A 24962-nucleotide genomic window follows, 5' to 3' on the forward strand; every position below is an offset into this window, starting at 1 on the left:
TTTCTAACCTCCGGCCAGGGACAAAGTTCTTCCCTGAGCAGGCAGTTACCAGCAGGCAGAAAAAGATTTGTTTTGCAGTCCTTTGTGTCTATCTGCCCACCAGAGCCACTGAGATTTGGAAAATGGGCAATATTTAGGTAAAAAGTAAATGTTTTTTAGTATTAAACATGTATAATTCCAAATACAGTCAGCATTTCTTGTGATTAGAATTGATAGACGAGACGGCATCCACTCTGAAGATGGACAGACTCTAGATCCAAATTTCTGCTCTTTCATGTTCAGTTATGAGGCTATAGGCAAATTCTGTCTCTCAGTTTCCTTATCTGAACCATGAGTTCAGAATCACCCATCTCACAGAGTTTTATTGAACATCAAGTTGGACAGTGTGTAAGAAATGCCTATTACACATTATACGCTCAATAAATGGTAGACGTAATTGTTATTCCATGAGGAAGGATGGAAAGAGCATAACATTTGTTGGGTGCCTATTATTTGACATGCATTCTGTTTAGAGCTTTATATACACTGTCTCGTTCTACACACCACACACACACACACACACACACACACTTATGAAGTAACTGTCAAAGGATAACTTTTTAAGTTAAAATCATGACTTTCATACAAATATAAAATGAACTAGTATCAAATATTTTACTTAACTTATTATAATTAATGAGAAAACTTGTAAGATACTATGAACTGGTTCAAGGAGAATTAGAAAACACATATATAGGCAATCAAGAATATTGAAATGAATTTATAAGTAGGTGAAAATTGGTTGATATTCACAGGGATACTGATTACATTCCACTGGACAAAATATATTTGAATATCTATGTTCAAAAATCATTTGTATTACTATATATTTTCATATAACTTACAGAGTTGTAAAATAACTCAAAGACATGAAAGAGGCAGGACCTTGTAGAATCAGATAATATGGAAGGGTTATTAGACATCCTTTGTATTTTTGTTTATTTCAAAAATTTTCACAATATATTCTGGCATTAACCATTATTACCTCCGTTTGCAGTTGACAAACAAAATTATAGTGACTGTGTGATTTGTCTACAGGCCCCAAAAGTGTAAACGGCAGCGTATGGGTTCAAACTCATCTTTCATCACTCCAAAATTAGAACGGCTTTATTTGAAGTACTTGAATTTGTTTTTCTTTTATTTTTAGAGGATGAACAATCAATACATCCGTCGAGAAGTCTTCTGCTGTGAAACTTGTCATGAGCTCAAAAGCTTCTGGGAGAAGGAAATTAGCAAACAGACTTGTTACCGGGAACTGGAGGAAGACCGTAAGGGAAGGAGTGCTCTGAGAAAGTACGTGGATTGTTTCTTCACTATTTTTAGGAGTGGATTTTCCCAGAAATATATCACATGTGAAGATGGGGAAACTGAATTGTTTTCATTACCCACTGTTCTAATAATGCAAATATTGGAGGTGGTATGGTCAAGTCAGTGCAGCCACAAGACAAAAGGAGAACGAGGCTTAGAAGGAGGACATTTATCATCCGCACAGCTTTCAGAGAGAGTATCACTGCATGCCATGCAGGGCCACAGGAGAAGCACCAGGTTTTGGCCAGGTGGCAGAAGACAAAAGCAAGGGGAATGTCTAAGCCAGAGCTTTTATTGGAGTTTCTGAGGAAAAGGCAAGGCAAGGCAGAATAAACAGCTGAGGACTGGCTAGTTTGAATAGTTCCCGAGGGTTTTGGGATTTAGGGATGGTCTCTAGTTGTCTGGTGCCTGGCCTGGCCCTGGGATGATATAAGGCAGAGGAAATATGCCTTTATGTGTAAGAGTTAGATAAGGAGGTGGTTGGGGCCACGGACTCAGGATTGGTTGACATGCAGAAGAAAGGGATGGCCATGGGAAGGGCAGCCAGGAAGTTTTTAAGATGTCAAAACATCACAAAATACAGAAAATTAAAGACATAATTAATTGATCTACTCATTTAGTCTCGCCACAATCTATATCAGGGTTTCGGAACCTCAGCACTACTGACATTTAGGGCCTTATAATTCTTTGTTAGTGGGACAGCTGTCCTGTGCTTTGTAAGATGTTTAGCAATATCCCTCAAAACATTAGATGCTGGTAGGACTCACCTCCCCCCTGACATTGCCAAATGTCCCCTGGAAGGCAAAGTTTCCCCTGATTGAGATCCAATGACTTATAGATATGAACAAGCTTTCTTTGGTATCAGCAAAAATGAACTTCTGTTATTTATACCTTAATGAACTGAAAAATAAATCTCTTCCTCACCCCACCTCTGTTGCAATCCCCAACACACAAGGTTACACTAAATTTCAGAGTTAGGTCAACAGATGTGTATAAGTGTGTAAGTGTGAAAGATCCCACGTCTGATATGATACATACTAAAATTCTTGGGGGAAGAATAATGTGGTCTTCCCCTCACAGGCAGCTGAACTTGTTGTTCTAGCCAAAGGAGTCCGCTGAGAGGGGGACATTTATTTATGGGAGAAGATGTGTCACGTGTCAACATCACTCTGACTGAAAGGGCAGCACCTGCCTTCACACATGTAGTGCCTTGGAGCAGATGGATCTGCTCAACTTTTCAGGGACTGTCTGGGTTCTCTGTCCCTAAAATAGGAACAGCCCAGCCAGGCTGTCTGTTGCTAAGATGCCCACTCACAAGTGGAATGGCATCTGTGTGTTCCGCTGGACAGCAGGGCATGTGCCTCCATGTTTCTGAGTATGCGGAGTTAAAAACATGTTTAATTCATACGTGTTGCACCAACATTAACTTCCAAAAACCTTTCTTCAGCCCCTGAGGGGAAATACCCTCTCGCTATACCCAGAGAAGAGCTCTGCCATCATTCCAGTTACATTCCCACTTGTTCAGAAAGCAAAACCAGGTTTTTCTTCATGCTAAAAGAGTTACATGCTAGAGAATCCGGTCCCAAAGAGTCCAGGAGAGCAAGAAGAGTCAGTTGTATGGTCCCTGCCATCTTCATCCCCCAGCCCTGGCCCACAAGCCCACCGGGAGCCAGATCCTCACATGAGCCCTATACTGCATCTTCCTTTCCAGAAGCCCTGGGGTGTGGGATTAAGAGCAAAATTTGCAATACGATCTGACTTTTTTTAATATATAGAAACAATTTATCCATATGTATAGGGAAAGATTAGAAGGAAAAACTCTAAGATATTGAGAGGGTTATTTTTGACTGGTGGAATGGCAAATTTTGTGTGTGTGTGTGTTCTCCTGTTTTTACCGAAGTTTCTACAATGACACTGTGTCATATTATAATTAGGAAAAACATTATTTAAAAAGCAACCATTTGGGGCTTCCTAGGTGGCGCAGTGGTTAAGAATCCACCTGCCAATGCAGGGGAACCGGGTTCAATCCCTGCTCCAGGAAGATCCCACATGCTGCAGAGCAACTAAGCCCATGCACCACAACTATTGAGCCTGTGCTTTAGAGCCCATGAGCCACAACTATTGAGCCCATGTGCTGCAACTACTGAAGCCCACATGCCGAGAGCCCATGCTCCGCAGCAAGAGAAGCCACGCCACTGAGAAGCCCGCGCACAACGAAGAGTAGCCCCCACTCACCGCAACTAAAAAAAGCCAGCGCACAGCAAAAAAGACCCAACAGAGCCAATTAAATAAATAAATAAATAAATAAATAAATAAATAACCCTCCCCCCAAACGCAACCATTTGTAAATGGCCCATGGAACAAATGCATTAATTATCCAGGCTCTCATGTGACCCCGAAAAGACTCCCTTCAGAGTTTGGAGCAGTTTTCTCTTCCTTCCATAGCCAAGAGAATAAATCTTAAAAATGTGCTCACAATGAAACGTTTTATCGTTGTCTCCCCCAAATAAATGTTTGAAGATGGAGACAGAGCTGTTGCATCTCTCAGAGAAGAGGAAAACCCGCAGGCGCTGGGGGAGTAGAGGCAGCTTCTGTGGTCTCCTCCTCTGTTCTTGAGTCTCACTTACCAGCGCTGTTGCCCCTATCACTGAGAATATAAAACTCAAAAAGCATTCTTAATTTGGTAAACAATGAATGACAACACAGTGGTTTTGTTATTATTTTTGTTAAAAAATAAAAACAAAACAAAAAACAGATCGCAGATGAGCCAAGTTGCACAGAAAGAATACAACTATTTTCAAACAGAAACCAGAATGTCAGAATATTTGCTTAAATATTGCTTATGTAAGCATACAGTTTGAAACATTGTCCTAGAATAATTATCTTCCAGCATACGCTTGACCAAACAAATGAATGGCATAAACCCTTGGGTCCCTATTTCACCCGAGGCTGCGGCTTTCTAAAATGCATACACGTAAGTGCTTACTCTGAGACACACAATTAACACTGGCACCTTTTTTTATTTTATCCTCCATTTACAAAAGCGGCAAATTCAAGCCACTGTGCAATCGAGAAATGTTCTAAAGGAACAGTAGAAAAGAAAAACAAAAACAAAACAAACAAAACCCTCAAAAGTTTCCACCAATGCCTTTGCTGGTAGTAGAATAGAGCCAGTAATGTCTTACGTTCCTCAACTGTGCTAACCAGCAGGGCCTTGTGCCAAAGCTGGGTGGTTCACTGACTGAGAGGAATGCAGCCAGAGCTGCAGAGAATCCATTTTCCCTGGGAACACACGTGTGTGGAAGAGGCCCCGGAGGTGAGATCACAAGGCGAAGTGGGTGATCTCAGAACTAGAAATCCTCTTACTCTCTCTGAGTCTGGCTAGAAAGAAGGAACACAGCAGGCGTCAGTCCCCTGGAAAAGTTGAAAACTGTTTGCAAATAACTAATTGAGGCGATTTGAGAGAATTCAAGTGTACTGTAGGTAAAATGAACAAATCTCCTGGTGTATTGGGATCGTCCAGGTGTACGTACATATCATCTTGTTCTAATTATGGATTGTGCTTCCTTTTATTTTCCAAAGTATCTCAATTTAGATGACAAATTATATGAACACCTAAGCCTAAATAACCAGCCTGTAACTATAACTGAGTAACTGTACAATGCTGATACGAAAAAAGTGGCTTTAATGCAAGAAGAATGACTTCAAAATATCTCTTCAGAATTTAGCAGAGCTCACAGTATCGAGTACACATTAAATCTGGTGGACTTGAGTGGAGAGAGGGGTTTATCAGGCCTCACCCCAAGACCACGCACCTCCCTCTGCTTTGATTCCTGCTTAACAGTCATGTCAATCAGGATGCTTTCAGAAGCGGATAACAAAACACCCAACTCACAATCTCCAAGCCAGCTGAAATCATCATTTCAAACTTTTTATAAGATTTAGTCTACAAAAAATAACCAGTGAGGAAAATTTTAGTTTTTTTTTCATTCAAACCAGGGGGCTGAGGGGGTGAGGTATGTGGCTGGTAAACTGAGTTTTCAGATCAGTATGCTGAGGCTGCCACACCACCAGGTCCAGCTGGTGAGCTGAAGGTCAAAGGGAACCAGAATCAGGCCCACCCCTCCCTACTATGGAAAAACTGTAAAGGAATGTTCATTACTACATAAGAATAGGGGCAGCAAAAGCATCATCTGACCTTTTGTATTAAAACAAATCTCAGAGATTATGATGATAGTGTTGAAATCTGAATTGGGAGATCAAGGACTCAATAAACCATAAATTCCGTGATGACAGGGATTATTAGTTTACCAGTCTTCTTCACATATTAGGGTAGCCACAGAAGTGCTCTAAACTTGCAATGGAGAGAAAGCTGACTAAGTGCCCTAGCTCTGCCTTCTGGATCTGTCATTATTTGAGCTGAGGCCACATTTACCCCTGACTGCTTCTTGCCAATGACTGGGCATGACAGGGTAACTAGTCCTGGGAAATTCCTGCGTGACAGAACTTCTCCGCCAGGAAACTTTTACTCAGGGACTCCTCATCAGCTCAGCTGAGCTTTCTCAGAACTATGCTGTGGTTCAGGGCTCTTCCTACCCAATCATTCCTGCCTTCTCTCTCTGGTGTTAGACCAGCACGCTAACGTGAGGCCCCTCCCTTACCATTTCCTACATTCTGTTCCTAGAATAAATTAACCATCCCAAATGTATTAATTTGGGTCCTCTAAGAATCAGAGGGCAAGATGAAATTAGATGGGTGTAAGATTGATTGGGGGAAGCACCCGTGAGAGAAAAATGGGAAGCAAGTTATGGTGTGCATTTAACAACTGGCTCTCTGTGGAAAAAATGTATACACATATATATGTACGTAAGCTTATTATAAATTTTACGTGTATAAAGATGTGTAACACAGACTTTACAAATAATAAGAAAACATGCAATGCTCTGTTACACATTTCATATAGCCAACTAATTCTCACAGCATCCCTCTATTGTTTTTTGCCAACCTTTTGTCTCTATGGCCAACCTATAGTTGCAATTCAGCCATGATTTGATAAAATCAGACAATGAATAAATGGTTAATTACTATGCAATTCAGCAAAGTCTGATTGTTAAGGATGATAGTTTTCTAGTGCTGGAGGAGCTTTTCCACTTTCTTTTTTTTTTTTTGCCATTCACAATACAATAGTTACAGAAGACAGGGCACACTTCTAAGTTTAATCTGCATTATTAAGATTTTCTCCATCACTTTCTTAAATCTAGATGCGGCATCAGCAAATATTTTTTATAAAGGACAAAGTAGTAAATATTTGGGGCTTTGTGGTCATGTGCTCTGTGTTGCAACTATTCAATTCTGCCATCTTGTGAAAACAGTCACAGACAATATGTCAACAAATGGGCAGCGCTGTGTTCTGATAAAATGTTATTTACAAGAACAGGCAGGTGGCCAGCAGGATTTCTGAGCCACACATTTTCATGCACACCACACCAAGGGAAAGTTAAAGCCCCTTTAATTAATGATGAATCCACATTATATTATGTCCCTAAAGTTTGATGAAACACACAGGCAGCAACCCTTATTAGTGAGCTTTGAAAGACCCCAGGTGACAAAAGTCATGTTCATTCGGAGGCAGGTTTAGTTACAAGCCTTTCAGAGATGTTTCACAAGGGGAACTCGTGAGCTTGGATATTCCCCAGGTTGGAGAGGTTGATTACAAGTAAAATAACAAGATAACCATAATGAGGAAATATAATTATTAAAGTAACTAAGAGGTGGACCTCAGTAGAAGGTCACATAAGCTCAATAAATCATCACTTCTCAAGAAAAGTGTTGCACAGACCTGTGTGCGAGGCAGCTGGCCGCTAATGGGAGTGCAGCAGTTGCGTTTTATCTCCCCTTTCAAACCAGCAAACTATATTTCTATGTCATTCATTCTATTTAAAGTCGAGGTGGAATGAGGATGATAACCAGTGTCTAAACATTATTCCTCCATGTCCCCAATTCTCGCACTATTTCACCTTTCGATCCTTGGTTGCTAATGTGCTTAAGCAACAACCACCACCACCAGACAACAGGCCAACAGGCCAAATTCTTTCCATTCTTCCTTGGGTCCATAATTGAGCAGAGTTTTGAGTAAGAAGTTCCCTGGAGTCAGTTTGGTGATAGGTGCCTAGAGTTTTCAAAATATTTATACCCTCTAGCTATTCACCTACGGGAGTCTCTTCGAAGAAAGTAGACGAGTATATGAAAAGAGCATTAAGTATTACCATACTCATTTTAGGGTTATTTTCAAGAGTGAACAATTAAGGTTGAATTCAATTTTTCCTTATTCATTACTAAATATTCTAATTTATCCATAATAATCATGCATTGCTTTAGCAATGTTATGAATTGTGTCCCCCAAATTCATATATGGACATCGTAACCCCCGGTACCTCAGAATGTGACTGTATTTGGAGATAAGGCCTTTAAAAAAGGTGACAGTTAAAATGAGACCTTTTAGGGTGGGCCCCAATCCAAGTAACTGCTGTCCTTATAAGAAGAGGTTATGATACACAAAGAGACACCAGGGACACACATACACAGAAGGAGAAGTGGCCTTGGGAAAAATCAAACCTGTGGACACCTTGATCTCGAACTTTCATCCTCCAAAACTGTGAGACAATAACTGTCTGTGGTTTAAGCGAACCAGTCTGTGGTAATTTGTTATGGCAGCCCTAGCAAATGGATAAAAGGATGTATCCAATTTAAGAAACTAACAAAGAGTATACTTTTTAAAACTAGTGTCCTTCTCACTTCAGCTCCTAGACCAACTCTCCAGAGAAAACTGCCATCAACAGTTCTCATGTATCTCCTCACAAAACTTTAGTTTTAATAAGCAAATAAATAAGTGTGCTGTACTTTTATGCAAAATAGGACCTATACAATCTTCACTGTTCTACACCTTCCTTTTTTAACTTACTCTATCTTGGAAGCTTTTCTATATTGGTACTTCCAGTACTTCTTTAATGTTTTCCACTGTAATGATGTGACAGTTAATTTAACCAATCACATTGAAGGACATTTAGGTTGTTTTTCATTTTCTGGCTTTACAAACAATGTTGTAATAAGAATAGTTGTACATACATTTTTCACACATGGATAAGTATTATGAGATAAGTTCATAGAAATGAAGATATTATGTCAAAGGATAAGAGTGTTTTAAATTTTGATGGCTATAGCCTCTTTGTCTTGCAAAGAGGTTGTTTTAATTTAAACTTCCACTCTGAGTATGGGAATGCCAATTTCCACAGTCACATTATGTGCTGTCAAACTCTTAATCACTGTTAATCTGACAGGTGAAAATGGCATCTCACTGTTTTAAACTGAATTTAATCAATTACAAGTTTGGTTGAGATCTTTTCATATGCATAGGTACTAGCTGGATTTCTTCTTCAGAAATTGCCTTTGTATAGCTTCTGCCTGTTTGATTATAGACTTTCTTTTTCTTAATTGATTCATAAGCAGCATGCATTTCTTTTCTTTTTGTGTACAGATCTGTGAGTTTGACAAATGCTCAGAGTCATGTAATCACCACAATGAAGATATAGAATAGTTCCATCGTTGAAAAATTCCCTTATGCTTCTCCTATGTGGTCAACTCCTCTGCCAATTTCCAGTCCATAGCAACCACTGATCTGTTCCTCATCCTTATAGTTTTACCTTTCCCAGAATGTCATAAATGAATTATACAGTATGTAGTCTTTTGTGTCTGGCTCTTTTCACTTAGCACAATGTACTTGAATTTATTCTTCTTGCTGTATGTGTCAATTGTGTATATCCATTCCTTCTCATTGCTGAGTACTTTTCAGTAGTAGGGATGTGTCACAATTTGGTGATCCACTCCCCCGTTGAAGGACATTTATGTTATTACCAGTTTCTGGTGACTATAAATAAAAGTGCTATAAACATTCACATACAAATTTCTGTGTGAACATAAACTTCTATTTCTCTTGAGTAAATACTCAGGATTGAGATTACTGGGTCATATGGTAAATTTATGTTTAACTGTATAAGAAACTGCCAAACTGTCTTACAAACTGACTGCATCATTTTGCATTTTAATAGAAATGTAAGAGAGTTCCAGTTACTCAGCATCCTAGCCAACATTGGGCTTGAGTTTTGTCGTGAAGGTTTTTTGGTTTGGGGGGGTGGGGGTTTGTTTTTGGTTTTGCTTGGGGGACGTGGGGGGAGACAGAGTTGTTCTGGTTTTGTTTTTGTTTTTGTTTCAGTCATTCTATGAGGTGAGTTACGGTACCTCATTGTGGTTTTATTTTGTATTTTCATAATTATGTTGAGCATCTTTTATGTGTTTATTTGCCACCCATATAACTTCTTTAGGAAAACATTTGTTCAAATATTATGCTCATTATATTGTTTATTTTCTTATCATTGAGTTTTAGATTTTTATATACTACGGAAGCAAGTCCCTTATCAGATACGTGACTTGCAAATATATTCTCCGTTGTTAGTTTTTCTTTTATTCTCTTTACAGTATCTTTCACAGAGCAAATGTTTTAATTTTGATAAAGTCCCAAATTTTCTCTTTTTTTATTAATCATGCTTTTTGTATTGTATATAAGAATTTTTTCCTTATCCCAAGGTCATGAAGGTATTATTTTGTGACTTTTTTCTTGAAGCCTCGATCTTATATTTTACATTTACATCTATGATCCATTTTTAGTTAATTTTGTATAAGATGTGGAGTGTGGCTCAAAGGCCATTTTTTAATATGGATATATAATGTTCCAGCACCACTTATGAAAAAAAAAACTATCCTTCCTCCACTGAGTTGCTTTTGTCCCTTGTCAAAAATCAGTTGGCTATATTTGGTATATTTATTTCTAAACTCTCTATTCTGTTCCATTGATCTATTTGTTCCTTCACTGATACTACGCTGTCTTGATGATGATAGCTTTATATTAAGCCTCAAAATCATGTAGTATGAGTCCTCCAACTTTCTTCTACTTTAAAATTGTTTTGGCTAATATGCCTTTCCATATAAAATTTAGAATCAGTTTGTTGATAGCTACAGAAACGTCCTGCTGGGATTTTTACTGATATTACACTGAATCCACATATCAATTTAGGAAGGAATAAATTTTGGAGAAAACTACATGTTCTTAGACTGCTCATTACTCTATTGATTTTCTTCTTCATTAATTTGTAAAAGCCATTTGTTTCTCTTAAAAATATTCTTCAGAAGGGAAAAAAAAAATCACTGGACCAGCAGATGTGGAGACAAATGCACTAACCAAGTATATTGTTTCCCCTCCTCAGGCTCAGAGAAGAATGGAAGCAGAGACTGGAGAAAAGGCTGCGGATGTTGGACAATCCTGATGGGAAGGAAAAGCAGGCAAACACTTTGGGCTGAAAGCTTCCTGCCTCATCCACTTCACAGATAACAAGGCACCAAGGGCACTTTTCTAGGAGAAAAAACTAACACCCAAGTTATGTTGACTTACTAAGCAGGACACTATTTGCCCTCCCATTTGTGAGGGGATTTACATGTGAAATCTTCCCCAGTGCTAATGGGAGTCTTTATCCAACTCAATCCTCCCCGCCACAGAGTACAGGATGAACGCCAATGGGATAGGAAGCTCGGGTTCTCTAATATAAAAACCTCTTGGAGTTAGCACTTCCCAGGTTTCAAAGATCCATGTAATGTAATTTATTTCCACATTTTCTTCTCATTTGGAAATCTGGATATTTTATCCAAGCTTACCAAGGGCAATGACCTCGTTGGGAAACTGGCTTACCCAGGTCTTCTGGAAATACATAGTCATACAACCTTTTTTACTCTTTCCCCTTTTTTGTGATGGCAGAAATGCTACTATTTACAGAAATAAATTATTGTGAAAAGAATAATTTTTTAGCATTATAGTTTGAAAATGAACTGAACTAAATTATTTTCTCTTCATATAAGTTGGGTTTTTTAATAAACATTTAATTAGAAACATGCAGTGAAAGCAAGATAATGCTTAATAAACTTGGTTGTTGTGCCCTTACTGGTGTGTGTGTTGTGTTAACTCCCTCATGCCTGTCATGGTTAGTTCTCGGATACTATAGCAAGGATCAGCTCCAGCTGCCTTTAGCACATCTTGGAATTTAAAGTCACTTTCACTGCAGCCTCCTCTCGGGCCCAGAGCAGGATCATGGTCACAGAGCAGGAGGGAGTCTGCCAGCCACAGGAACTAGGGCTCCTCTGGTCCTTTACCCAGGGATTCCTCACTGGAGACAGGAGCAGAGTGTGAAGCCCTAGGTAGCCAAGCAGCACAGATGGCCAGAGGGACCCAGAGAATGACATAGACGATGCTGGGGAGGGGATCACAGCGCTCACGGATGCTACGTGGTGGCATAAACTGCTGCCCCTGTAAAACTGAAAGAGATCCTTATAGCTGAGAGGGCCACAGCATGACCAGAGGTTTGGAGAGGTGATTCCACATCCTCACAGTTATGAGATCCATGGTGCAATGCTTAGGTCTTTGCTACAGTCTCTTATCCAATTCAGATACAACAAATAAGCAGTAAATTACAGCTGGGAAAATCTGATCTGTAAATTACAGTTTGGGAAAATAGGCTAATAATAAAATAGAATTTTAGTAAAGACAAAGAACCACGGGAATAAATGTCAGGATACCTAAGCACATCTGGGAGTCAGAGAAAGCCCCCGAGACACTGATGTTTAAGCTGAGACCTATGAAAATGAGAAAGAGGCATGCAGAAGAAAAGAAACAGCATGTGTGAAGAACTAAAGAGGAGCAGGAGGGCTGCAGGCTAGAGGGGGACTCAGGGGTCCTGGAAGGTGAAGAACCCGGAAACGTGTCTGTGACACAGAATGAGGAGGGCAGCTGTTTTATAGGAGGGTGGAGATGTAAGCAGAGGCCTCTGGAGCCCAAGCTAAAGATTCTGCATTGATCCACAGGGGAGTAGGAAGCCAGTGACAGATTTTAGGTAGAGAAATGAACAGTTTAGATTTGCATTTTTAATTTTTTCAGATTTTGTATATACATATATGTGTATATAATTTTATATAAGTGCATAAATTTGATCATGTCATCCATGCTGATATGATTTTATTACAGTTTTTATTAACATTTTATCCCTTGTCTTTGCTGTCTTGGCTTGCTCCCTCCCTTTTTTCTGCACGCTCTACCATCAGCAACCCTTACCCGTGTTAATTACCTAGCGTGAGTCCTCCTGTCCATGTACAGACACACAAACACTCACTCACACAGTCACATACACACACAAACACACACTCACACTCTACATCTAAAGGACTTTGTGTGAATGTGTTTGTGTGGTAACAGTTTACAGAGTAAGATCACATTTTTCTGCATCTTGCTTTCCTCACTCGACTGCTCCTGATACAAATGCTTTGAGGTCAGCTTAGCTCCAATACATATTTTTAATGGGATCATATTATACCATGATGTGGATGTGCCATAATAAAGTCAGCAGTTCTTTTAGGGATGGACAGTCATGCTACATCCAGGGTTTTTGTCGTGTGAACAACGCAGCAGTAAACACTCTTGTTCACAGAGTCCTTTATTCTAGTGGTTTTGAGCTGGAAAGTAAATTAATTCCCAGGAATGGGAAATTAAGACAAACAGTATTGCAGTTTCTACTTTTAAAATGTTACTAAAACACCTCCCAGAAAAGGCTATGAACCAGCAGTTTTCAAGTGTGCTCTTCTCCCACATTGCTGCCAGCAATATGTATTATAGCTGTTTTTAATTTTTTCTAGCATGATGGGTGTTGAGTGACATCACTTTGCTTCTTTAACCATTAATGATTGGGGGTTTCTTTTCATTTGTTTGTTTATTAGTTTAGTTTCCTCATCTGTGAATTACTTACGCAGATCTATTGCCCATTCATTCTTCTCAGGTTTGCCTTCCTACGTCAATATGTACAAACTCTTTGTTCATCGTAAAGCTTAACCCCTGTATTGTCATTTGCATTAGAAGTCTAAAGGGCAGGGAAGGCTCACTTAAACACCCATTATCAAGTCTGAAAATCTCAAAGCTACAAAGGTAAAAATAGGCATATTTATCTACGTAAAAATGAAAAGCTTATATGTGGTAAAAATTACCACAAGCAGTGGCCTTGGCAGATGTGCAAGTTTTAATGATTACTTGGCTACAGTTGGGAAAACAGATTAGAGGTGAAATGACAGGAGATGGCAGGAGGCAAATTAGAAGGCTGTTTCCAAGTTCTACATGGCAGAGAATGTAGATGGGCAGATAGAGTGGAAAGGTCTTGCAGGTTGATTGAATATAGGGGAGCAAGGCACAGAGATTCTAAACATATAGATGTAAACTTATTTTAACTAACATTTAATTAACATGAGTTAGGTGAAAAGAATATGAGCTTAAAAAGACAGCAGAGCTGGTTTTGTTAACAGTGGGAATCTTGCATAAGGGCCTAACCCCTTTAGCTGTGATTTTCTTGCCTATAGTAATAGGCTTGGGCTTGCTATCATCTATTTCTTGAGGTGGCTGAGATTAAATGCACAGATACAAAAATTCCTAGAGCAGAGCTGGTACAGAATGAGTCCTCCTTGTACGTCAGCTCTCTGCCTTGTTCCATTCCTTGCTTTCACTGGGCTGGGTCTGTGGAAAATACACAGCTTGTCCTGGGGCAGTGGTTACCAAGCCTGCCTCCTGGTCAAAATCACCTAGAAAACTTTTTTAAATTTATGGATATCTGGACTCCACTACCAGAGATTCTAATTCTGTTGGTTTGGTATGGGGCTCAGGGATTCTTGTGTTTTTATCGAGCTGCCCAGGAGATTCTGATGCTTAGTTAGACCTGGGAATGTCTTCTCCAGAGGGCACAGGATTGAGTGGAGAAAGACAAACAAAACTGAGTCAGTCACCGGGGTATAGACTAGATATCCAAAACTTAGTCATCCTGCACAACTGAAACTTTGTACCATCTTCCCATTTCCCCCAAGCCCCAGTCCCTGGCAACCACTGTAGTTTATGAATACTATATTATATATTTGAAATTTGTTAAGAGAGTAGACTTCAAGTGTTCTCGGCACACGTACAATTACAAAAATAACTGCGTGAGATGACGGAAATATTAACTAGCTTGACTGTGGTAATCATTTTACAAAGTATATATGTATCAAAACATCAGGTTGTATATCTTAAGTATGTACAATTTGTCAATTATACTTCAGTAAAGAGGGGTGGTGGACTTCCTAGGTGGCACAGTGGTTAAGAATCTGCCTGCCAATGCAGGGGACATGGGTTCGATCCCTGTTACAGAAAGATTCCACATGCCTCAGAGCAACTAAGTCCATGAGCCACAACTATTGAGCCTGTGTGCAGCAACTACTGAAGCCCACGTGCCTAAAGCCCATGCTACACAACAAGAGAAGCCACCACAAAGAGGACCCTGCACACCACAATGAAGAGTAGCCCCTGCTTGCTGCAAGTAGAGAAATCCCATGTGCAGCATTGAAGACCCAATAAATAAATACATACATAAATAAATACATTTATTACAAAAAAAAAGAGGGGTGGAAACTGAGTCAGCATGGTAAGGCCATAAGATGGGTACATGAAATGATATGGAGGGTCCAGCCTGGGTGTGGCATGGAAGTCACATAGAGAGGGTAAGATCAGGCCTTGAAGGAGGGAGAACAGCCTTCTTCCTCAGGAATGAGCTTTTAACTGGAGAGATGGGTTGGGGTTAAATGGGGAGGCCCTTGAAAGTCTCCAAAGGCAATGGAGACTCATCAAAGGTTTTTAAGCAGGGCAGTAACTTGCTAAGAATTTGTCTTAGTGGCTGAGCGAAACAACCCTGGCAGCAGCATGGAGAATGCACTCTACAGATGCTAGGGATTGTCTTTGTTAAAGCTATGTTTATCCAAACTGCTTGATTTGGAAAGTATGTGATCTCCTTTATGTGATCTCCATTCCATTCAAGGTGAGTGAAAGTACAAATAAGAATGTGGTCTTAGGTGATGAAATATAGAGACCAAAACATGACTAATTTGCCTTATGCTGTGACTCAAAACAAACACCTTTAAGCTTACAGTTTTTTATTTCAAAATTAATTAGCACATTTTCTTTAATAACCCTGTGTGAAACAAATTGAAAATGGCAAAAATCTTAAATTGCACCAAATTAGAGATGAGATCAGCCACTCAAAAAGGCTTTATTGAACTTAAACCACAGCTTTATTTGTGATTGCTAAGTAGCTATAAAAGGTCCTTTTGTGCTTTGGACAAATGACAGTATTAGTGACAGAAGAAATGAAAGCAGAAAGTATCTCTTTTCACAAAGCAATTAAATGGTGAAATTGTGAGGAGCTCTCAACATCCAGATCAGTACCCAAGCCCTCAGGCTGTTTTTGGTGCAGACAAGCTGAAACACACGTGTCCAGCCAGTTGCCAACATGGCACTTGAAGGCTTTGCTACTGGCGATATGGTGGATGGGGACAGAGTTGGAGGTAGACACTGGTTAGAAAAGATTTACTGTCCTATGCATTCAGACCAGATGGGTAGCACCCAAAGACCTTTAGATAAATCAAAGGACTATTTGCAACACTGGGCCACCTCCCCCAGACCTCACGAGCACCGAAGCACTGCTGAAGTGCAGGTGAGGAACAAAGCCAGGCTTCCCCAGAGGACCACGCAGGACAGGAGAGGGTACATTAGGAACAAGGAGCCCCAATGTGCTCTGCTTGACAATGTGCTCCTTGAGAACATAGATGCTAAAGGGGGAAGATCGGATTCCCCCATGCCAGGAACCTTAGATTAATTATCTTAGAAAATAGTCATTTTCTTTGAAGAGAGTTGCACTTGTATTGCATTTATAATAAATAATTTTTAATTATAAAAGTAGACATGGTTGTGGTAAAATTTTAGGAAAGTGAAAAGCTTATAAAAATTACCCAAAGTTCACCAACCAGCATAAACCCTGCTAATATCTTTTAAACTTTCAAGCATCTCTTTATTTATGCATAGTATCTTTCAAAAAGATAAATATTTTTTCAAAAGTGTAACTTATCACAAATGATTATTTTTCCCTGTTTTCCCATTCAACAATATATTCTGGATGTTATAAAATTGACTAAAAAATCTTTTGTAGACCATATTTTGGTTGGCTGTATATTATTTGGATGTAAATAATTTAAACAATTCCCTTTTGACAGACTTTTTAGTTTTCCACTACAAAGAACATTTCAATGAACGTTATTTTCTTTAATTTCTTTTTTACGTGTCTGTCCAATTACCTACTTAGAATAAACTCTAAAGAGGTGGGACTGCTCTGTCAAAGAGTGACCATGCAAGAGAAAACAACTCCTGGCTCGTACTAGACCCCCGCATACTGTGCTGCTGGTTTTGCCTGACCAGTGTCAAGTCCTCCTTTCCCTTATAACAGACGACAATGGAGTGGGGGATGGGGTAGATGCCAGTCTCCAGCTCACTTTCCATGTGGTGAAGAGAGGTGACCCCACCCCAGGCCTGTGACGCAAGCCTGGCTGACCACAGAAGTGCTAAGGATTGGTTCAGGGATGGCCCCAGACCCCAGTGGGTCCAGGGCCTGGGCTGGAGCTCTAGGATCTGCCAGCAGTAAGCTGATGGAACCTGAAGCTGCTGTCAGTCACCACGGGGAGAGAGCTGTGCACACATGAAGCCAAAGCACAAGAAGGAAAAGCTGAGAGATGGGGAGGTAAGGGCACTTTGTTTCAGTCCTTGGATTCAGGCAGATCTGGAGCCAACTTTACTTCTAGACCCTTTGATCTCTTGACCTGGTTTTTTTTTTTTCTTAAATCATTGTACTTGTCTCTCTCTCTCGTAAATTAAAAACAAACAAACAAACAAATTAAAGAATAAGGAAATAATGGATAAAAAAAAAGTCCTTCTCTGGTCCTAGCCCCCAGTAGACAGGCACCAGCCCCAGAGCCTTGACTAGGTGGCACCTAGTGATCCTGCCGGGCCACAGTGACTGATCCCGGACTGGACACCGACCCAGAGCCTGGCCAGAGACAGGCACGTCAGCATTAGTGGCTGCCCTGGGAAAAGAAGCACCTCCCACGCCTGCACAGAGATGCCACAGGGGCCTGGCTCCCTTCCTTCCATGTTCTGGCGAATAAGAATTCCATTTAAAGGTGGAGGTGGGGGGTGCTCGACTAAGTGTGAGACACTCCAGACTGAAGAAATATACTCAACTTCATATTTAAGTGTTCACTGCTGAACGTCTCAGACTCATTAGCATGCTGACATGCATCAGGCTCTCCAAGGCTCCATGTGGTCTGGATCTGCAGAGTATTAGGGTGGGGGTGGAGGGGCCAAAGAGAGGGAGCCTGTGGCCGGCCAGCCCACAGGCTACCAGCTAAGAGTCCTGGGCTGCACCTTCCAAGCTGAAGACCTTAGGCAAGTCACTTAACCTCTCTGAAACTCAGTTCCCTCATCTCTAAAGTACCTACCTCATAGGGTTACTGTCAAGTTTAGACAAGCAAAGTGCTTGAACAACACTAGAAACACCAAACGTCTGCAGCAAATGTTAGCTATTAACATTTTAGCATTAAAATCCACAATGTACTTTTCCCATCATTACCTCATCTGAGGACTCTTGTACCCACGTCCAAATCCAAGAGGGCAGTGAGCAGATCATACTCTACTGTCTGCTGACCTGGCAGGAGGCTGGTCAAGAGAAGGTGACCGTGGAAAAATATGACTTAAGCAATTAGATCAAAGGAGTCAGCTGGGAGCCAAGGTCACCTTGACTTCTGGCCTCACATTGGCTTTAGTGCCCACTGAGTTTCTTCACTGTATAAGCTGTGGTCACAGGGCAACTGCTGGAGGGCAGTGGGGGTGCTCCTCCTGCCAAGGCTGCTCTTCTCAGCTGAGGTTTGTGCAGGGCTGTGGTTCCAGATTTTCTTTCTTCTAGATCCCACACAATCTGTTTTCTTGGGGTTGGGAGAGGAAGAGGCAGGTGAACAAGAAGGTGGGCTGTTTATAATTGCATTGCATTTCAGGACATTTCCTGTGGCGGTGGTCTTAACCACAAGTCCCTATCAGACACCCCTTCCTGTGAACTTCTGTCAAGAGGCCAATATTTTAAACATTGTTTGGGGCTGGTACCAAAATATATTATATTTCCTCCCAAAGAGAACATTCTCTTCTCTTCAGACACCTCCTTGATGCCCAGGGTGTCACCTCAGTGCAATAAATACAGGCTGACTCCTTAAAAGTCTTATCCATCCTCAGGGAGGTGGTGCAGCTCCTCAGAAGCCTTGGTTGGAAGACGCCTCCTTTACTTGATCCCAGCTGGCAATGAGTTTTTTCAGTCCTTTCTCACCACCAGCACCTCTCATTATGTGACAGTCAGACCAATGGTGGTAAAAGGCTTTTTAAAAATGCTTAATAGATGTGTATAAGTATTTATATACTGGTAAAAAACTGATTGAGACTTATAAAGGAGATATATATATAATATACACATATATATATATTTACTTAAGTAAAAGAAAGTGAGCACATTTTTTAAAATATTAAGCAAAAATAACAAGACAGATGGTACATAGATATGTTAGAACTTGTGTCCTCGACGTTGGAGCAGCAGAGGTCTGGGACCCCTTCCCCAGAATAAGGACAGGGCAGGAGTTCCCCATTGTTCTGGTCTGATCAGTGTCGGTGAAAAGTCCTGGTTACTCCAGAGCACTAAACAGGTATTGACAGATGCACATTTATTTCAGTGTACAGTTGACTAGAACAACACCGGTTTGAACTATACAGATCCACTTATACTCAGATTTTTTTCAATAAATGTGTACTACAGCACTACACAATCTGTAGTTAGTTGAATTACTACATGCAGAACCACAGATACAGAGGGCCAACTGCAGAGTTACATGTGGATTTTCAACTGTAGAGAGTCAAGCTCCTATCTCCCACGTTGTTCAGATGTCAACTGTATTAAAAATTCAAATAGTAGCATATACCCATGGCTAAGATAAAAGTTCACAGTATACTGAAGAAGGGTCCCTTTTCCCCAGAGGCTCCCACAGCATAGGAAGGTGAATGAGATGCAAGGGCAGAAAAGGCCCAGTCCTAGAGACTGATCAAACGACCTCCAAGGAACAACATTTAAACATTGACTCTCTCCCTCTCTCTCTTACTCCCTTGACTATTTGTTTCTCTGTGCTTACTCTTTTTCATTTCTTTCTCTAGCTTAAATAAGAGGGAGAGGCAGAGTAGGCTGAACTTTTTAAGATCACATAATTAGCATTTTTTTTCTACAGTATCCATTTCTTTGCCAGCACCTGGTGTCTCCTGGAGGGTCCAGCTGAGCGAGGCCCACAGCACCATCTGGACGCCTGTCCTAGGCAGCCTTCTACTAGTCAGTGCAGGAGGCTTCAGGTTGATCTATCTCTGTTTCCAGGTCAACCAACAAGTGCCCCTCCTCCTTCCAGAAGTTAATTTAAAACATAAGATCTGACTTGAAGATTTGGTCATAAACAGAGCTGAGAACAGAGCCAGGTTTCAAGTGAAACTAGTTTTGGTGAAAAACCTCAGCATCGATGGCAATGCTTCAAGGTTTGGTCAGAGCTGAACCTTCTCTCGTCGGCCTCTCACTAGGAGAGTGTCTAGGCCATGACCAAGAAGACTCTTAAGCTTTCTTATAAGACCATTTGAAAATAAATAGAATGCAAGGATTTATCCTCTGGGTGAGTGCAGAAGACTGAGCAATGTGGCTGGCAAGTGGGTTTGGAAATGTGCGACAAAGAAATCACAAAGTTTAGACTTATTCTAGTATTAATATTGCTATCCCAGTTTATTTTGGCTGCATTTTTTGGGTATTCATTTTCCATTTCTCTATTTTCCACTGTCTTGGTCTGACACACATTGCACATAGGGTGAAACACCATGAATCTGACATCACTTTTGTCCTGTCTATCTGCCAGCTAAGCCAGATGCAGTAACGTAAGTGCTCCCAAATGCAGCACATGCCAGGGACCCTGTGATGATGCGTGGACATGAGGGTCTCCCAGAAGACGCCGCTTGAATTACCATGTTTGATCTTTTCCCTATTAGGTCTTATGAGTGGGAGGACGATGCCAAAAAATAAGAGTGGTTAACTAGAGCTAAATTTTTACTTATATTCCAAGACTCTTCCCAGGATTAAATTCACAGTATTTTTAAGTAGATATTGAATAATTAACAGTCGTTTGTTAATAGGCAACTCTCCTGGGTGGAACCGTGGTTGGGAGAGTGATTAACAAAGGGAATAGCAGCCTACAAGTCTGGTTTTCAAGTGCTGCTTATTGGGACTGTGACCAAGACTCAAATACAAAGCTGTTATTAGTAGAGCCGAGGGGTTAAGTGTATAGGCTTTGGAGTCAGGCAGATATGGGAGCTAGTCTCAGCTCTACCAATTGCTAGGCATGTTGGTGAACCTCCAAAAGCATCAGTTTCCTCACCCTCAAGATGGGGGAAATAATTCTACTTCATGGATATTTTGGAAGGATCACATGAGAGACTGTACATGGCCTACTTTAAAGTTGAAACCTCCATTCATCCGGGTATATCATCTGGGAGAATGAAAAATCAGACTTTGAAGTGAAGGGACTGTTTTGTCACATATAACAGAGAAGGTTTGCATCCAGAATGTTCTGAGAATCATAAGAGATGAGCAGATTCCCCAGTGGAGGAATGAGCAAAGGAACTGAACAGCCACTTTTCAAGGGAAGATGTCTAGATGGTCAATGAAGGTATAGGAGGGTGGGTGTGCAACCTCACTGTATTGGAAATGCAGAGCAAAACCATGGTGGCCTGTCGTACACACTCACCAGGACAGCTAACATGAGGACAACCAACGTTGCAAGAATATTCACAGCAGCATTGTTAAAATGACCATAACCTGGAATTGTCTCAGATGCTAATAATAGAGTGATAAGCAGATTTTTTTTAATGCAATGAAATGTTATATAGCAATGAACATGAATGTATTACAGCTACATACAGCAAGATGGATGAATCTCAAAAGTGATAACTGAGCAAAAGAAGCAAGACACAGAAGAACACATAGGTGAGATTCCATGTGTGTGAAACTGACAAACTGCAGAATAAAACCCAACTTTGGAGATGCATATTTGGTGATGGACAATCAAAAAAACCAGGGAAGTGATTAGGGCCTTAAATGTCAGGGTGGAGGCTACCTTTGATGGGGAATGAGGGGTTAATGAGAAGGAGTGATGACTGCATGAGTGTTGGCTTTGTGATAATTCTCTCCAATATATGTTTATGTTTGATAAACTTTTTCTGTATATGTAATATTTCACAATAAAAAGGCTAAGAAAAAGAAAATGCACTTAAAACCCTTAGCACAGTGTAAGTTCTCATTAAATAAGGTAGTTGCTGGTTTTGTTGATGTTAATTTAGAGATGTGCAACTGAAACTGAAAAACTAGATGAAGCATTTCAAACTGACAACTTTATTTCTAGTTATAAAAACTAAGAGTGAGACAGAACATACCTGGTCCAAGAGTGAATTGGGAGACACAGCTAGGGAGAGACCTTTTCTCCCTGGTGTTAACCAAGCCAGAAGGCTGCAGGCAAGTGCTATGCCTTGCAAGGCCAGATGAGCAGAGCCTAGGAGAACTACCTCGCCTAGGTAGTCAAGAATTTCTGAAGATAAGGGCAACTGTGGGCATTTTATCAACCCTCCCCTGGTAATTCTAACCTGTATCCAGGGAGGCTAGAGGTTAGTGTAGGAGGAACCTGCACTAGTGTTGAAGTGGAGGAGGGCAGCTGCTGCCAGAGGAGCATCTGCTGCTGCCAAGAGAACAGCAGATACCTCAGAGGTGGAGCAGAAGGTCCTTCGGCAGACCCCAGGATCCAGGAATGTTGCGTAGCAGGCTGAGGTGAATAATGGTAGGAGTGGTTGATCCCCATCTCTTTCTCCTCTGAGTGAGTTTTTTTCCTTAAGTCAGCAGAGCTTCCACGTTCATGAGTACTTCCTTTTGTCCCCTTCAGGGCTTAATCCTGGAATTCGTTTTTCAGAGAAGGGCACTGGCATCACCTGGCTTAACATCATTTCGGATAAAGCCCGTATACTGGATGCACTACCACCAGTTGTTGAAAATATGATTTTCAGACCCCCTGAGAAATTATGACTTTTTAACTATGTAAAAAAGAAAAGTTACAAGCTGTTTCAATGGTATAACAATAACCAAAAATGCCAGCTTATACATTGATGATTCTTTACCAGGACACATGTGGCTCTAGAGACAAAAGACATGGAATAAATGAGTTAAGAGAAACTTATGTTACCTGGGGGATATGGCCCAGCAAGAATCCCAAGGACACCAGGGCAGAACAGATACATCTCTTTTTCTGCCATGAGCACAGCCTCTGTGTAAGGCAATACAAGTACGATTCAATGCTGATGCAAACACCCACAGTTAGCATCAGACTCCACAGTTCCCCAACAAGACTGTCCTCTTTTGAGATGCCGGCCACAAGTTCAGGGATTCCCAGGCCACCTGTACTTCTGACTGAATGGCTACAAGTCCAGGAGGTCCCCAAGACTCCCCTCAGTTTTAATAATTCACTGGAATGACTCACAGAACTTAGGAAAGCACTATCCTTATAAACACAATTTTATTACAAAGGATTCAAATCAGGACCAGACAAAAGAAGAGATAAATAGGGCGAGACCTGAAAGTGCTATGAACACAAAGCTTCCATGCCCTTTCCCCATGGAATCAGGGTGCATCACCCTCCCAGCACGCTCATGTGTTCACCAAGCAGGAAGCTTCACCAGGCTTCAATGTCCAGAGTTTATTGGGATTTTATTATGTAGCCAGGATTGGTGGGGTCATTGTCCACAGGATCGAACTCAATCTCCAGCTCCTCTCCCCTCTCTGGAGGTCAGACTGGCTCAAAACCTTAACCCTCTAATTACATGGCTGGTCTTTCTGGTGACCAACCTCCATTCTGAGTTATCTTGTTAGGATAAACTCTGGTGTGATCCCGGAGGCTCATAAATAACAAAGACACTCTTTTTTTTAAATTAATTAATTAATTAATTTATTGGCTGTGTTAGCTCTTTCTTGCTGTTCGGGGGCTTTCTCTAGCTGCAATGAGTGGGGGCTACTCTTCCTTGTAGTGTGCAGGCTTCTCATTGCAGTGGCTTCTCTTGTTGCAGAGTATGGGCTCTAGGCATGCGGGCTTCAATAGCTGTGGCACATGGGCTCAATAGTTGTGGCTCACAGGTTCTAGAGCACAGGCTCAGTAGTTGTGGCACACAGGCTTAGTTGCTCCACGGCATGTGGGATCTTCCCGGCCCGGGGATCGAACCTCTGTCCCTTGCATTGGCAGGCGGATTCTTAACCACTGTGCCACCAGGGAAGCCCAACAAAGACACTCTTATTACTCAGGAGATTCCTAGGATTTAGTCTTCCTCCCAGGAACCAGGGACAAAGGCCAGGCAAACTCTTTATTACACATAACAAGCTTCATACTCTAGGACACCATACTGTAGAAGGGGAAAAACAGGATGGCGATATCCCAAAGAGCCATACATAAGAGAATATTTAAAACAGTCCTGATATGCAACAGGACTTTAAACAGACAAAATGCTCAAATTCAAAATGTTCTGTTTAAACCAAAATGTTGTTAACTGGCAAGTCTAAAGCATCTCACCACCCCACAGACTGTGGGCTCCTCAGGAGGATCAAAGCAGTTTGGAGGTTATGGAATAGACTAGCATCAACCAAACTTATCAAAAAGATGATATAAATCTGAACAACAATATAGCAATTTGCAACTAGGAATATTTTGATTAGGTGATTCAAAATAATTGTACCAACTTTTTGATGCTTTCTTCCACCTGCAGAGCAAAGCCAATGTTCAGGGCCAAATTAACAAGAGAATTGTGTTTGGTGACTATGGAATCAGAACAGCGGCAAAACCCCATACATACTCATTTTTTGACCCTTTTTCTTTCACTCCAGGTGCACTATCACCCTTCTATTTTCATTACAGAGTGCTTTCCTTAGATGTACTGTACTTGTAACATCTGTTTATATGCAGCTTACTCACATCATAGTGTATTTTCTTGAGGCTACATCAAAGGTCATCTAGGTTGACCTTTGTAGATTAACACACTTACCTCAGTACATATTTACCATCAAACCTGAGGGTTTATCTCATACTTCTATCCACTTTTAAACTGACTATGACTAGCCAATTTCAGAGCAGTAAATTTCTGAACTTACCCCAGAATTTGGCCTGCACGCCTTTATACACTGTGAGACAACTCAGTCCATGGTCATGATTAAAAGCTGCCATTCAATTTAGCCAGTGTTTACTTCCTGAGGCATGTGTAACTAACTGCAGGCATTTATTACATGCTTAGTTGCCTAGATGATATGTCCTAAAGCTAGAGCCTTTTAAAATGTTGTTTTCTTGACATTTGATTGTTCACTTGAAGGCTTTACACATCTTTCATTGGTGGGGTGTGAATAAGGAATAAGGTTACCTCAGATGGGACTGGAACGGTGGTAGGCATTGCAGAGAAGCTCAAGGCAGGGAGGAGAGAAGCTCAA

The 24962-nt window shown here is 40.9% G+C and overlaps 1 protein-coding gene across 1 annotated transcript; it reads left to right on the forward strand.

Moving 5' to 3' along the window:
• The first annotated feature begins 1189 nt into the window (after positions 1 to 1189).
• Positions 1190 to 10758, forward strand: FAM240B (family with sequence similarity 240 member B). The gene is made up of 2 exons (XM_057719825.1): positions 1190 to 1332; positions 10665 to 10758. The coding sequence occupies exons 1-2, from the start codon at positions 1190 to 1192 to the stop codon at positions 10756 to 10758; spliced, it is 237 nt and encodes a 78-aa protein (XP_057575808.1).
• The last annotated feature ends 14204 nt before the right edge of the window (positions 10759 to 24962 follow it).

The sequence above is a fragment of the Hippopotamus amphibius genome, chromosome 2 (genome assembly GCF_030028045.1).
Source record: "Hippopotamus amphibius kiboko isolate mHipAmp2 chromosome 2, mHipAmp2.hap2, whole genome shotgun sequence".
NCBI lineage: Eukaryota > Metazoa > Chordata > Mammalia > Artiodactyla > Hippopotamidae > Hippopotamus > Hippopotamus amphibius.